The 13,650-nt window shown below is 46.6% G+C and overlaps 1 protein-coding gene across 14 annotated transcripts in view; it reads right to left on the reverse strand.

Annotated features, from left to right (window-relative positions):
* Window positions 1–13,650, reverse strand: part of PPIP5K1 (diphosphoinositol pentakisphosphate kinase 1) — a 1,113,174-nt gene that overhangs the window by 665,748 nt on the left and 433,776 nt on the right. For all 14 annotated transcript variants that reach the window (XM_069625171.1, XM_069625166.1, XM_069625170.1 and 11 more), the window contains exon 13: window positions 7,787–7,896. In XM_069625171.1, coding sequence (XP_069481272.1) covers window positions 7,787–7,896 — 110 coding nt within the window. The remainder of the gene's footprint in view (window positions 1–7,786; window positions 7,897–13,650) is intronic.

The following is a 13,650-nucleotide window of genomic DNA, read 5'->3' on the forward strand; positions in this document are numbered from 1 at the left end:
GCACTTCGCGGTTTCAGTGTTTGGTAAACAGCACTGCTGCAGAACGCTGGACACCGGTTGGACTTTTCATGCTCCCTCGTTCCTGCACTCTGGTGAGGGGACTCAATCAGGATTTCCTGCTCCAGGAGTGTGCTTAGGAGGCTCCTGGAGGTTTTGGCCGAATTTGTTCCGCGGGAGACGTTGCACTCGATTATGGACACTCAACCCCTGGCATTGGGCTTCTGCAGCAATGGAGAGGCACATCAAGTCAGGGATGGCGCCAAGTGGAGTTCATCTTGAGGTTAGTTGGTCCCACTAACTCAAGGGGGGAAGTTGTTACGTCTGAGCTTCTCTGTCGATGTGAAAAAGGAGGTCAGCACAGCATCAGGGCTTCATCAGTACTCCGAGGTCCAGGAGGTTGTAGCAGGCTTCTCTTCATGGTTTCTTCTTTGGATGTGTCCTCCAGTGATCGACTGTCTGTAGTCCCAAGAACCTTGACTTTTGAGTAAGATTTCCCATTCATGCACAGCCTAGGCTGTCAATCACACAGCAGGGTGGCTGTCCTTTTAGGACAGCCAGCCGGCCAATCAGGACTGGTTTTGTGCAGGCATTCCTTGGATACAAAGGACATGGGAGTTTCGGGTGCCATCCTCACATCCTGTCCTTCCAGACACACTGGAGCCAGGGGCGGTCTTCAGGGCTGAAGCTCGCCAAAGGCAAGACAAACAAAGGGCTCAAACCTGTCAACGCACAGAGTAAAAGTCAAGAAAGACCTCAGAAAATGGTGGGGAAAAAAGAAAGGGGCCATTTTCACAAAATGGTCGGTCACCCATGGGTGCTGTACTGCAGCTGAGGGTTCAGCCTGCGGTAGAAAAGCACAATTGTAGGAAAATTAAACCACTGCCACCAGCCATTTAAAGAAGTGAGGGTAACAAAAAATGTCACATGGGGAAGTAGGGTAAGGGGCTACTAAGTAGCCCCCCAGCACTTCACATAAGATGGTGTGTGCTGGACCTAGAGAGAGAAAAGGTAAGTAAAGTCAATTTCACTTCACTTTACTATTCTTGGGAACTGTAGTTCACACAAGAAAAGGTATTTAAACCTTAGGAGAAATCCAAAGTATTTCTCTGTGACACTGCACTGAAGGTGCTGTGTGCCCCCATACAGAAAGCAGATGCCTATGGAGTTCGTCAAACTCCAAAAACAGTGAAAACACAAAAACCAAATCAGGTAAAAACACATGAGAGAGGAAAAAAAAAGTCCCACTTACTCAGGAGTTAAACTTAAAAAGTCCTACGTCCAGCAAAACAGCTGTGGGAGGATTTTTGCAAAGAATGAAAATTCTCCTTAACTGTTGCCAATAAAGACAGTGAGCTTTGTCCTATGGCTGTGCTTTCATTCTTGGGGCAGGGTTTTCCAGGGCCCAGTTCCTCTTGCACAGACGGGAAGACCGCTAATAGTTCCATTGCCACTGATCATTATTACATTGTGCTTTTTCATGGGTCCATTGAGTTTTACACCAATGAGTGCATTTTTAGCCTTTACTAGTGATTTATTGCAGAATTTAATGTAATAAATCACTGCCCGGCACTCTGGTCTATTGCACTGTGTTTTACTGTGTGCTGTTTCATATCTACTTACATGAAGTTCCATTCACTTTTTTGTAATTCTGTAATAAAGTGTGTATTTTTCAATATACCTGCGCAGTATAGTCTACTGGGTTAGTTTCCGGTTGGAATTAAGTGTACTTAGGCGCCAGACTTCAACCTCATGAACTGCTCTGACACGCTGCTACTCATAGAGAGAGTTTAGTATAACTGAGTTGGGATCCTGACCTTCCATACTGTGATTAATCCTCGCAGAAAAACTGCCTAAAATATCCTCCAAGGTGGCCAGTGAAAGGCAGCCGCTACCCGATCCCGATGATGGAAATGGTGTTAGCCGGGAGGATCACCTGGGAGGAGAGGGTCACCAACATAATAGGATGAATAAGTTAGGAGAGACAGAGTATTTATCCTCCTCTGAGATAGAGGTCTCTGATATTAGAATACCTAATGGCTTGTTGTCATAGTAAGGCTTTGTTAGGTAAGAAGTGATGTAGTAACACAGTTAAGACTACACAACGCGTATCTGCTTGGTATTAGGTAACCCACCTTATTTATCTATTTTATTTATTTGAATTATTGATAGAGCGCCAAATCGCCCGCAGACCTCACAGCGCACATAAAAGAAAAACAAGAAGCAATCAGATACAATCAAAGAACCTGGATTGAGAAAAGTTGAGCGAAAATTAAGGAGCAGTGAAGAGGTAGGTCTTCAGATTCTTTTTAAAGTCAGCCAGGGAGGCGTAGGTCTTGAGATGAAGGGGTAGAGAGTTCCACAGGACTGGAGCAATGACATTAAAATTTGTCTTACCAAATTTGGCCAGGCGAAAGCGAGGCTGACAAAGCATAACCTGTTCAGTTGACCTGAGTGATAGTCCAGGGATGTATCGTTGAATACGTTCTGCAAGATAGCTGGGTGCAGAGGCGTTCAGGCATTTAAAGGTAAGTAAGAATGTTAAAGGAGACCCTATGCCCGATAGGAAGCCAATGCAATTTTGGTATAGGTCTTTACTACACAAGTTGGTAGTGTGAGTGAGCAGCCAGGCCTATTAAGTGTGAGCTGTAGAGCTGCACAATTGAAATATGTAAATACAAGTAACCAAGTAACACTTACACTCAAGGTTTCAGTTATAGTTATTTATTATTTTTAAATAAGCATTCTTTAAAAAAAGGGCAAGATATGTAACACTGTAAATGTAATTTAAAATACTTTTCAGAATCAAACAAGTTAGTGGATATCCTTCTTACACCCTGTGATGACTTCATTCACAAGGACAGTTATGGCATTTATATATCACTAGTTATACTTTGCAGATTCTGAGGTTGCAGAAAGGAAAGGTTTAAGGAAGGAAAAGGTTAAACAGGTTCTCAGTAATTGTGAGGACAACTAAATTTTCCAAAAAAATCTAGACAAGCCTTTCCCAGCAATAACAGTCTAAAACAAGTTACCACATGAGGGGCAAACAATATCAAAGTCAATGGGCTGGAAGAGTCTGTAGGTAGCCAGGACTGGAGCATAGTTTACGGAGCTGAGGCACTTCTTAGATAAAAAGTCTTGCACAAAGTTAGAGTTTGTAGAAAAATCACTTGTATGGTCACAAGCTGTTAAGCATGTGAAAAGCAGAGTCGGAATCAACTAAGCGTAAGCCACTGCAAGTCTCAACTGAGAAAAGCACAGCTCAAAGACACTGAGGTAAGTACCCCAAGTCTAAACAGTACCTCTGGTTTGAAGAGTGGTCCAGCTGGATTCTGTACTGTTGCAGCGATGCAGACCCTGGTTCCTGAGCCTCGGTCCTGGGGACAAGACGGAGGACGTCTGGAGGGCTCCTACAGTGGTACTTAGGAGGTTGTCGGCAGCTATGGCCTCTTTTCGGTTCATCAGCACTTTGCAGTTTCAGCGCTTAGTAAATAGTGCTGATCTCGGATACCAGTTGGGCTTCCTTCCGTCCTTGGGTCCACACTGGTGAGGGGACTCAAGCTCTGGTCGTCCTGCTTCTGGAGGGTCCTTACCAGTGGTCGAAGTAGGCGGGAGCGGTGCTCCTCTACTTCTTTTGATTACGTTTGACAGTTCCTATACTTATATTTTAAAAAGAAACCGTTTTGGAATGGTTTTGTTTTAAAATAAAAGTGTAGGAAGAAGTTGAAACTCTCACATTCAGTGCACTGCACTGAGCATTCCCCTAAACAGCAGGAGCATGTGTTTTGGGGTTTGTGGCAATGGGGTCTGTTGGGATCAATGCAGGCCAGTAGGGAACATAGTTCCACTACTTCTTTTCGTACACTTCAACCACTGGTCCTTAGGAGACTCCTGGAGCTTCTGGCCGGATTGCAGACATTGCACTCGACTACGGATTTCTCGACCCTTGGCACTCAGTTCTTTGTAGCAGCGAAGAAGTACAGCCAGTCAGGGAAGATGGTCCAGTGGAGTTCGTTTTGGGGTTAGCTGGTTCCACTAACCCAAAGGAAGAAGTCGTCCCTTCCGGAGCTTCTCGGTCGAATTGAAAAAGAAGTTTTAGGGCAGCAGCAGGGCTTCACCAGGCAATTCAAAGGTCCAGGAGGCTGCAGCAAGCTTCGTTCATGGTTTCTTCATCTGGTGTTTCTCCCAGTGGTTGACTGTGACTGGTCCCAAAACCCTTGTCTTTTAAGCAGGTTTCTCCCATTCATGCTCAGCCTAGGCCGTCAATCACACAGCAGGGTAGTGGTCCTGATAGGACATCCAGCCAGCCAATCAGGACTGATTGCATTCAGGCATTCCTAGAGACAAATGACTGGGTAGTTTTGGGAGCCTCCCTCACATCCTGTCCTTCCTGGCTTCAGGGCGGAAGCCCGCAAAAGGCAAAATGAACAAAGGGCTCAAACCTTGCACAACGCACAGAGTAAAACACAAGAAAGTCCTCACAAACAGAAAATGGCAAAAAAAGAAGACTGGCGATTGTTTGACAAAATGGTCACCCATGGGTGCTATAATGCAACAGAGGGTTCAGCCTGCTGTAGAAAGGCACAATGGTAGGAACCCACTGCCACCAGCCATTTAAAGTAGTGAGGGTATCAATACATGTTACCTGAAATTGTAGGATGAGGGGCTACTAGGTAACCCCCCCAGCACTCCACATAAGATGGTGGGTGCTGGACCTACAAAGAGAAAAGGTAAGTGAAGTCAATTTCACTTTACTATTCTTGGGAACAGTAGTTCACACAAGAAAAGGTATTTAAACCTCATGAGAAATCTAAAGGATTTCTCTGTGACACTGCACTGAAGGTGCTGTGTATCACAACACAAAAAGCAGACGCATATGGAGTTTATCATACTCCAAAAACAAAGGAAACACATAATCCAAATCAGATTGAAACACATGAGCGTGAGAAAAAGGTCTCACTCACTCCAGGGATAAAATGAAAACGTTCTAAAGTCCAGCAAAAGAGCTTGGGGTCTCTAAGGTTGAAGGGAATTAGCACAGCAATGAGAAATCTCCCTAACAGGCTTCCCTTCCCAAGATTACCCGAATTGTCAGCTCGGAGAACCCTTATGGTAAACATGGGAATTCTGTATGTAAAGATCAGGAAACCAATACCACCACTTCTCGCCTTAGGTCTGAATCATAAAACCAAGAGTCAACCATTAACTCCTTTAAAAACCTCTCCTGAAAATACATGTTATGAAACATTAAATCAGAGGGGATTAAATAATGTTGAAATGAATGAGAACATTAAGGACTTCAAGTCCCATAAGGCCCAAGGTACTGGGACAAAGAAGAGGGACTCAGAATCCAAGACTTGTGGTGTGCGGTCTAGTGGTTATACTGACTCACACCTGAGCAGGACTTTAAAAACATTTATAACCCCCTCAGGTGTGGGCCATTAAGGAGAGGCAGTGGAAGAAGCAGTATGAGCATCTGAGGCAGGTGGAGGAAGACGGAGCTGCCGCTGTAATAGAAATGGGAGTGCTCTGTCGTGGAAGCATCAGAGGTCGGAAGACTCGTCAGGTGCAGAGGACGCACAGCAGGAGCAGTACGAAGACTTGCTGTCCCCAGGGATGCTCTCCAGATCCAGTGTATGCTGTTGACTGGAGTGTGAGCAGAGCATCAAAGGCTCAAACTTCAGGAGGAGTGAGCAAGGGTAACGATATCGGAGCCATCAGTCGCCTTTTTGAGTCTGACGAAGGAAGAAGGAGCAGCGGGTCCATTGGAGGCACCTCGGAAGACCGGTAGGTTGGCCTGTATCCGGAAACCCCCGGACACTCCAAGACAGACCGTTCACTACTGATAAAGATTTAGAATACCAAACTATTGAAGGTAATCCAATAAAGCGCAACTCGTATGCTACGAAAGATCAAGTTGATGAACATTGTATCCAGCATTGCCAAAAGGAGTGAAACTCGTATATTGAGAGATCAAACTGAGAAACATTGTTGCCACCATTGTCAAAGCCAAAATGGGTTAAGATAGAGTGTAAAAGAATATTGAAGCCTCCTTTGCCAAAGCCAAAAGAGAAGAATATTTAAACAAGGTGAAAGTGCTTTAAAGGGAACAACAATTGTAAAAGAAAATTATAATTAATGTTTTCGAAGTCAGGGTGCTTTAAAGGGAAGAGCACTTGTAGAAGAAAATTGTAGTCAATATTGTCAAAGACAAAGGGCCTCATTACACGGATGGCGGTAAGGGTTTACCGGTACCAATATTTTACCGGTACCGGTAAATCCTTAACGCCTTACTACGAGGTCCCTTTGCGGGTTGGGGTATTTAACGCCTGCTTTTTGCAGGCGTTAAAAACCAACCTGCAAAGGGACCAGGGAGCTAATTACGGTACCGCAATTTGCAGTACCGTAATTAGCGCCTTCCCCATTCCCATAGAGCCCTATGGGGCAAAAATGGGAATGGGGAAGGGCAATGGTGGAAGGGGGAATTACCGCCCTGCCAACCTTGGAATAGGGCGGTAATTCCCCTTTCCACCAAGGCTGTGCCGGTATTTTACCGGTATGAACCATGGCGCTAATAGCGCCATGGTTCACCGCCATCCGTGTAATGAGGCCCAAAGAAAGGCAATTAAGGAAAGCCAGTAATGTCAAAACTAAGAAGGAAGTAATTAAGGAAAAAAAAAAAGATGGCAGAACCGAATCCCTCCTTGTGACGTATCAAGGGGAAGAGAAATATAATCTGCATTGCTTGGGGCAATATAAACAGTGTGAGAAATATTGTGTTGTGACTTTTTAATGAAACAGTTGTTAAGTTTACCTTTCCAAATTAAGGATTGAAGTGTGGAATGTTTGAAGTAGCCTCACCACAAAGCCTGTCACAAAGCGGTAGGAGTTTTATCCTGGCAGGTGAGTACACCAGGAAAGGCACTATTAGTGGTTAGTGCTGGCAGGTTGGTGTACCAGGAAGAACATAATTGAAATACTGCAATTTGATAAAATTATGTGGTGGCAAGAAAGTGGCAAGACCATTTACTGTGCTGTGATGAACTTTGGTAAAACCATCCCGGCAGAACTTTGCTTATGAAGAAGAGATGTGGAAGTAGTTGTGTTTTCCGAAGAATAGAAAACATATCAAAGCTTGACCGAAAGTGCAAAGACAAAGTCTTTTTGTTACCAATCAGGAACTGTGGAAGTTTGACAAGTATTTTGAGGTGTGACAAATTCTGTTAAACAATACGACTGTTCAGTTACCAAGTGAAAGACATACTGAGAGAAAAAAACTTTGTATTATATTTGAAGCAGAACTTGGCTATTGAAAGAAACTTTCTTGACTTGAACTTTTGTTTTGAAAATCCTGCATTAATCCTGCAGAAGGTGATCTGACCCTTGTTACAAGGATTCGGGCAAAGTTTATGTTTGAATCTAATTGTTATTTTGGTGGTCTAATACCTGTATGTATGAGTTGTTGTATGAGTGCGAGGGACACATACATTTTTGAGTATTTTCCTTTGGTCTTAGATGGACAGGTAGGGAAATCCTTGGTAGGTCAGGGCCAGTGAGGCGTTTAGCCCACCTTTATTATTCAATAAAAGTGGCTACTTGTGGAAAAACTCTACTTGTCTGCCTCGCATTTCTGACTCCTCACAAGAGGGTTATGATTTGGGCCTTGGATTAAGTACCCTTCCTTTGGGATGGATAAAGTAAACAGGGAGGCCGAGTTTCATTTTAACATTGAGAAAGATGGATATTCAGTATTTCCAATATACATTTCCGATTCTGCTCCACTTACATTTCCAGTACAGTTTTGAGTTGCTCCAGTTTAGATTTCCGCTCCTCTATTTCACAGTCATTGTGCGTCCCAAGTTCTAACAGAAGCAGGCGAGCAATATCCAATACTTCCTGTTGAGTATACAAAACATATTTATTTGAAATCTACATTTCATGCTTTCTTTTAATTCCAGAGTATTACAAGTAATCAGCACAGTGACACAGAAAACTTAAGTATGGGTAGATTTTGAGTACAAACAACAAACATTTGGATGCGTGCAAAGTAAAAATGTTAACTCTACTGATGGTGCAAACTGGCGTGAAATGGGCCAGGTTGAAGTTGTTTCATGTTCATGGTTTCTTTCAATTTATGACAAATACATTCAGCAGGGGTCAAAATGTCACGTTTCAGCCTACTAGCCAGCCATATAAAGTCACTAGCCAACTCAAGTTTACACAGGCACATCTTCTCTTCCTCGCAAGTGTCAATTATCTCTAGCCAATGGCTAGTGGCAAGTGCAAATTGTGATCCTTGAATGCACGGCTTTTGGAAACCACATCTGTCAAGCACTGACTTCAGATAAATGTGTAGGTATATGGGATATACAATGGAATCCCAATACTTAACTCAAACTCTGGATCGCGCTGTAGCAGCCTATACTTGCAAGATCTTTACTACCCCATCCCAGGAAAGTCAAAGGTTTGCTGTGAGCGCAGGAATCACTTAAACCTGCAGGGGTCTAATCTATTTGGAAGGCCAATTCTAACGATCTCCATTTGGGGTCAGTTGGTCAATCAAAATTACTGCAATCACCCATGGTGTGAACTGTGAAGATAATGGTGGGGGGGTGCCTGTACTTACGCTCTCTATATGGTAGAGGAGAGGCACAGAGGACCCAAGCCAAGATTCTCAAGCGGTAGCAATGGACGAGCAATCAAGGCCTGGCTTCTCAAGAGGCGATGCAGGCTGGTTCTTAAGTACAGTGTAGTCCCCGAACCCCCACAAAGGAATGTCCACACACTGTATTACTGAAAACACAGTCTTTATATAATTAATATTCAAAGGTATGTACACGATCACAATAACGCACTTTGTACTCGGAAATCAAGAATGATAAATATATACAATTCTAAAGTGGTACCACCAATGTTATCAAATCTCATTAAAGTGCATCACTTGTATGGTTAAAATGTCACACAGATCAATAACGAGGAAACCAGCAATATAGATAGGAAGGAACGTAAGATGGTTGAAACAATAGGCAGAATGCTGGCCTATACCGATAGACACAGTTCTGTGTGGAGATCCCCCCCACCTAGGCAACCTGTAAAATAAAGATAGATAGCACAAGCCCAGTCCATATATTGTTCAATAGCCTTATTCCCTCCTATTAAGGTTTTACCACCCCCAATGTACCTGGTGGAGTAGAGTTCTTCGAAAACGCGTCGAAGGATCTTTCTTGAGTGACTCCTTTTAAAGCAGGAGCCACGGATCGTCGAGAGGCGTTGAAGATGGTGAACTTGTCGTCAACGGCGGCGATGAGAAGTTCAAGGGTGCCGAGACCCCGATGTCGATCTAGGCGGTGCTCGTCAGTGACGTCCTGCGAGGATGAGGTGTGCGGAGCACCTCGGCGATAGATTGTTCAGGACCGCAAAGAGTTTCAGAAGAGCTGTGGCCCAATCGAGGGCGTTGAGTCGTCAAAGTCTTTGTGGCCTTCAGGTGGCGGGAAACTCACCGGCGGATTCTCCTCGGCACGTTGGTCGTCCTTGACTTTCTCCGGCGGGACAAAGCGGTCGACGATGCGGACAAGGGAGTCCTTGGATTCAAATGTTAGGCAAAGGAGCGGGCGGCTCCGGTCGTCGGCGGCACGGCGTCAAGTGGTCCCCACGGCTGGGCAACAACTTCGACGAGCCTCCAGCGGTTACACAAACCTGCGAACCCTTGTCAACAGCAATGGACTTTCGACAGCAGCGAAGTCCGCGTGCTTTTCTTCGTTCTCCTCAGCGGTCCCGTCTCGGGTCGGCAGCCTTTCGAGGGTCTGACTTCCAGGGAGCTTCGGCGAAGGTTAGCGGTGCTCGATGGTCCCTCAGAGCACGGGAAGAGGGCGCCTTACCAGGTCCTCTCTCGGATCAGTCCTTGACGAATTCGGCAGCTTTCAGATCAGGTCGAAGCAAATGCAACAGCAAGTCTTCGTCTTCCAGCTGGGCGTCAAGGATCAGCAGTTTCAGTTATTCTTAAAGTGTAGACACTGCTTCTGAATGCTTCTGAACAATTTCCAGTGGTGAGAGGTCCCCAGATATACTATCTTGTCCTCATCCACACTGCTGGGTCCTCTCAGCAGCCAATCAGACAGAAAGGCATTCATGCAGTCAGTCAGCCAATTAGGCACACAGGGCATTCAGGCCATCCTCCTCCCTCTCAGACACTCACAAGGAATGTGGATTGGGACAAATACTCAGCCATTCAACACTACACACTGCATTCAGGCCAGTTGCGGGCAGGGCTGTCTCAGTCTTTGTCTCTCATACCAGAAACCAGACAGCCACAACAATAAGTGCATATTGGTCACACACTCCATTCACCCAGGTCCCACACACAGGAGGTACCCACAACATACAGTCACTGGGAAGGCTCCAGTCAGTTTGGACTGGACTTCACAACAACACCATATATGGAACTTCCACCCAACAGCCAGTCAGGGGGAAGGGACGGAGTCAGGGCTTCCCAGGACTTTGGGAAAACAAGGTAATAGAAAGCAAGAGGCCGCAGGGGCCATCTTGTTTTCCATCCGGAATCAACTGATTCCAATGGCAGGGTCTGGGGGTCCCCAAAATGGAGGATACTCAGCGCACCTGTCAAAGTCAGCATGGAGCTGTCACCAGCCTATACCCTGCTCTGTGGGCCACCCACAGGTGCCCAAAAACATACACTAGGGCCACAGGGTTGTACTCCCATTCACGGGTGCCGTAAGGGTATCCCACGGGTCTGTTCACCAAACCAAAAGAGAGAGAGCTGCACCGGCAAGAGTCCCACATGAACTCCTGCGCGGAAAATATGACAGAACACACGATAAAAAGGCAGTAAAAGACAAGGATACGAAGGCCCTGTCCCTCCGATGCATTTCCAGCATCCCAGTTGCCCTCCCCAGACTGAGGTGGAGGGTGCCTAATCTCCCACGGGATAGACACCCTCATCCAGACGGTCAACATACCTTCTGGAAAGGCCATCTGCATTATCGTAACTCTTCCTTGGTCTGTGCTCTAGGGTGAAGTCTAGCCCTTGCAGGCTAATGGACCACCTGAGCAGTTTCGGATTTTCACCCTTCATCTGCATAAGCCACTTCAGGGGCTTATGATCTGTTTGGACCTTGAAGGTAGACCCCGTAAGGTAGGGCCTAAAACGCCTAAGGCTCCAAACTATACTGAAACACTCCTCCTCAACAGTAGCCCACCTCAGTTCTCTACCCTTAAGTTGTCTACTGATGAAGATAATAGAATGTTCCCTCCCTTTGTCATCTAACTGGGACAAGACAGCTCCAATTCCGGTGTCGCAGGCATCCGTCTGGACGATAAAGGGTCGGCTGTAGTCAGGCGCACACAACACAGGTACCCTACACAGACTTTCTTTCAAGCCATCAAAGGCCCTCTGACAGTCTTCGTCCAATTAAACTTCCTAGGTTGTTTGGGGGAAGTCAGAGCTGTCAGTGATGCAGCTATGGTTCCATAGTCCGCCATGAAATTGCGATAATACCCAGTGAGGCCCAAAAAGGCTCTCACCTGGGTTTGAGTAGTGGGAGTCTCCCAGTCCTGTACATCCTGTACCTTACTGGGGAGAGGTTGGATTTGACCCCCTCCTACCTCATGACCAAGATACATGACTTTTCCCTGAGCTATCTGGCACTTGGTGGCCTTGATAGTGAGGTTAGCCCTTTTCAAGGCCTGCAACACCTTACCCAGATGTGTCAAATGCTCTTCCCAAGTGGAACTGTAGATGGCAATGACGTCTAAATAAGCCACACAAAAGGCTTCCAGCCCAGTGAGAGCATGATTGACCAATCTCTGGAAGGTGGCAGGGGCATTCTTCAACCCAAAAGGCATGACCCTAAACTAGTAGAGTCCCTCTGGTGTTGAGACCGCCGTCTTTTCCTTGGCATGGTCCGTCAGAGATATTAGCCAATAGCCTGAGGTGAGGTCAAAGGTGCTCACAAATTTGGCAGCACCTATGGTGTCCACAAGCTCATCAGCCCTAGGCAATGGGTGTGCGTTAGTTTTGGTGACGGCATTGACTCCTCGGTAGTCCACACAGAACCTCCAATCCTTAGTACCTGCCTGGGAATTTGCCTTGGGGACAAGGACCACAGGACTGGACCAGGGACTGGTTGAGGGCTCAATAACCCCAAGATCCAACATCTTGGTGACCTCAGCCTGGATGTGGTTCTTAACAGTGTCTGACATACAGTAGCTCCTGCTTTTGACAGGCACGCTGTCATCAGTGTCAATCTCGTGCTTACACAGCGGTGTAAGGCCTGGCGTCAGCGAAAACAGAGAGGCATAATGCTGGAGCAAAGTCCTGCAGGCCCTCTGCTGCTCTGTTGTCAAATCTGGAGAGTGATGCACTCCCTCCACTGAGCCATCCTGAGGGTTGCTACACAGCAAATCATGAAGGGGCTCACTCTCATCCTCTTCTTGCTCTGAAGCTAGCAAGAGACATGAGACTTCTGCTCGCCCGTGGAAAGGCTTGAGCCAATTAACATGGAATACCTGAGGGGCTACCCCTGGTATTCCCATGTCAACCAGATAATTGACCTCGCCCATCTTGGAGATTATCCTGAAGGGTCCAGTCCATTTATCTGCCAATGCCCGAGGCTTGGTAGGCTCCATCACGAGGACCTCCTGTCGCGGAGTCCAATCCACTTGCGACGCTTTAAGGTCATGCCAGTATTTGTTCAATTCCTGGCTGGCCTTGAGATTCGCTGTTGCCTGACCCATCATCTGTGTGATCCTACGTCTGAGGCCTAACACATAGTCCCCCACTTGCATGGCGGGACCTAGAGGGGTGGCTTCCAAACCTTCTCTGGTCAAGGCAAGGGGCCCCCTCACGGGATGTCCAAAGAGTAACTCAAAGGGGCTGAAACCAACACCCTCGAGGTACCCCTCTGTAAGCAAACAGCAGGCATGGCAGGAGGAGATCCCATTTTCTCCGTAGGGGCTCTTCCAAAGCACCTATCATGCCCTTGAGAGTTTTATTAAATCTCTCAACCAGACCATTGGTCTGGGGATGGTAAGAGGTGGAGAACGTAAAGGTTACTCCGCACTCTTTCCACATGGTCTTCATGTTACTAGACATGAAGTTGGATCCTCTGTCAGAGACAACCTCCTTGGGGAATCCAACACGGGTGAAAATGCCCAGGAGAGCCCTGGCAACCGCCTTGGCAGTTACAGTCCGAAGGGGTATATCCTCAGGGTACCTGGTGGCATGATCTACCAAAATCAGGATGAACCGATGTCCACCTGAAGTGGGAGGGACCAGGGGACCAACAATGTCGATGCCCACCCTCTCAAATGGTGTGCCAACCACTGACAATGGCTGCTGTGGGGCAATGACACTGCCTCCAGTCTTGCCAGACAACTGACAAGTTGGCAAGTCCTGCAGTGGGACTCCACTTCTACTCCCATCCGAGGCCAGTAGAAATGGGCAGAGAGCCTCTGCTTAGTCTTCTTGGTACCAAGATGACCAGCCACGGGAACCTCATGCGCCAACTGCAGTAGGAAGGGCTTGTAAACCTGGGGTACCACCAACCTTTCGAGGGCACCAGGTTCAGGCTTAGTGGGCTCACTAACAAGGAGCTCACCCTCCCAATAAATCCGGAATGTCCTAGGCACTTC

The sequence above is a fragment of the Ambystoma mexicanum genome, chromosome 11 (genome assembly GCF_040938575.1).
Source record: "Ambystoma mexicanum isolate Mex_15411 chromosome 11, UKY_AmexF1_1, whole genome shotgun sequence".
Taxonomy (NCBI): Eukaryota; Metazoa; Chordata; class Amphibia; order Caudata; family Ambystomatidae; genus Ambystoma; species Ambystoma mexicanum.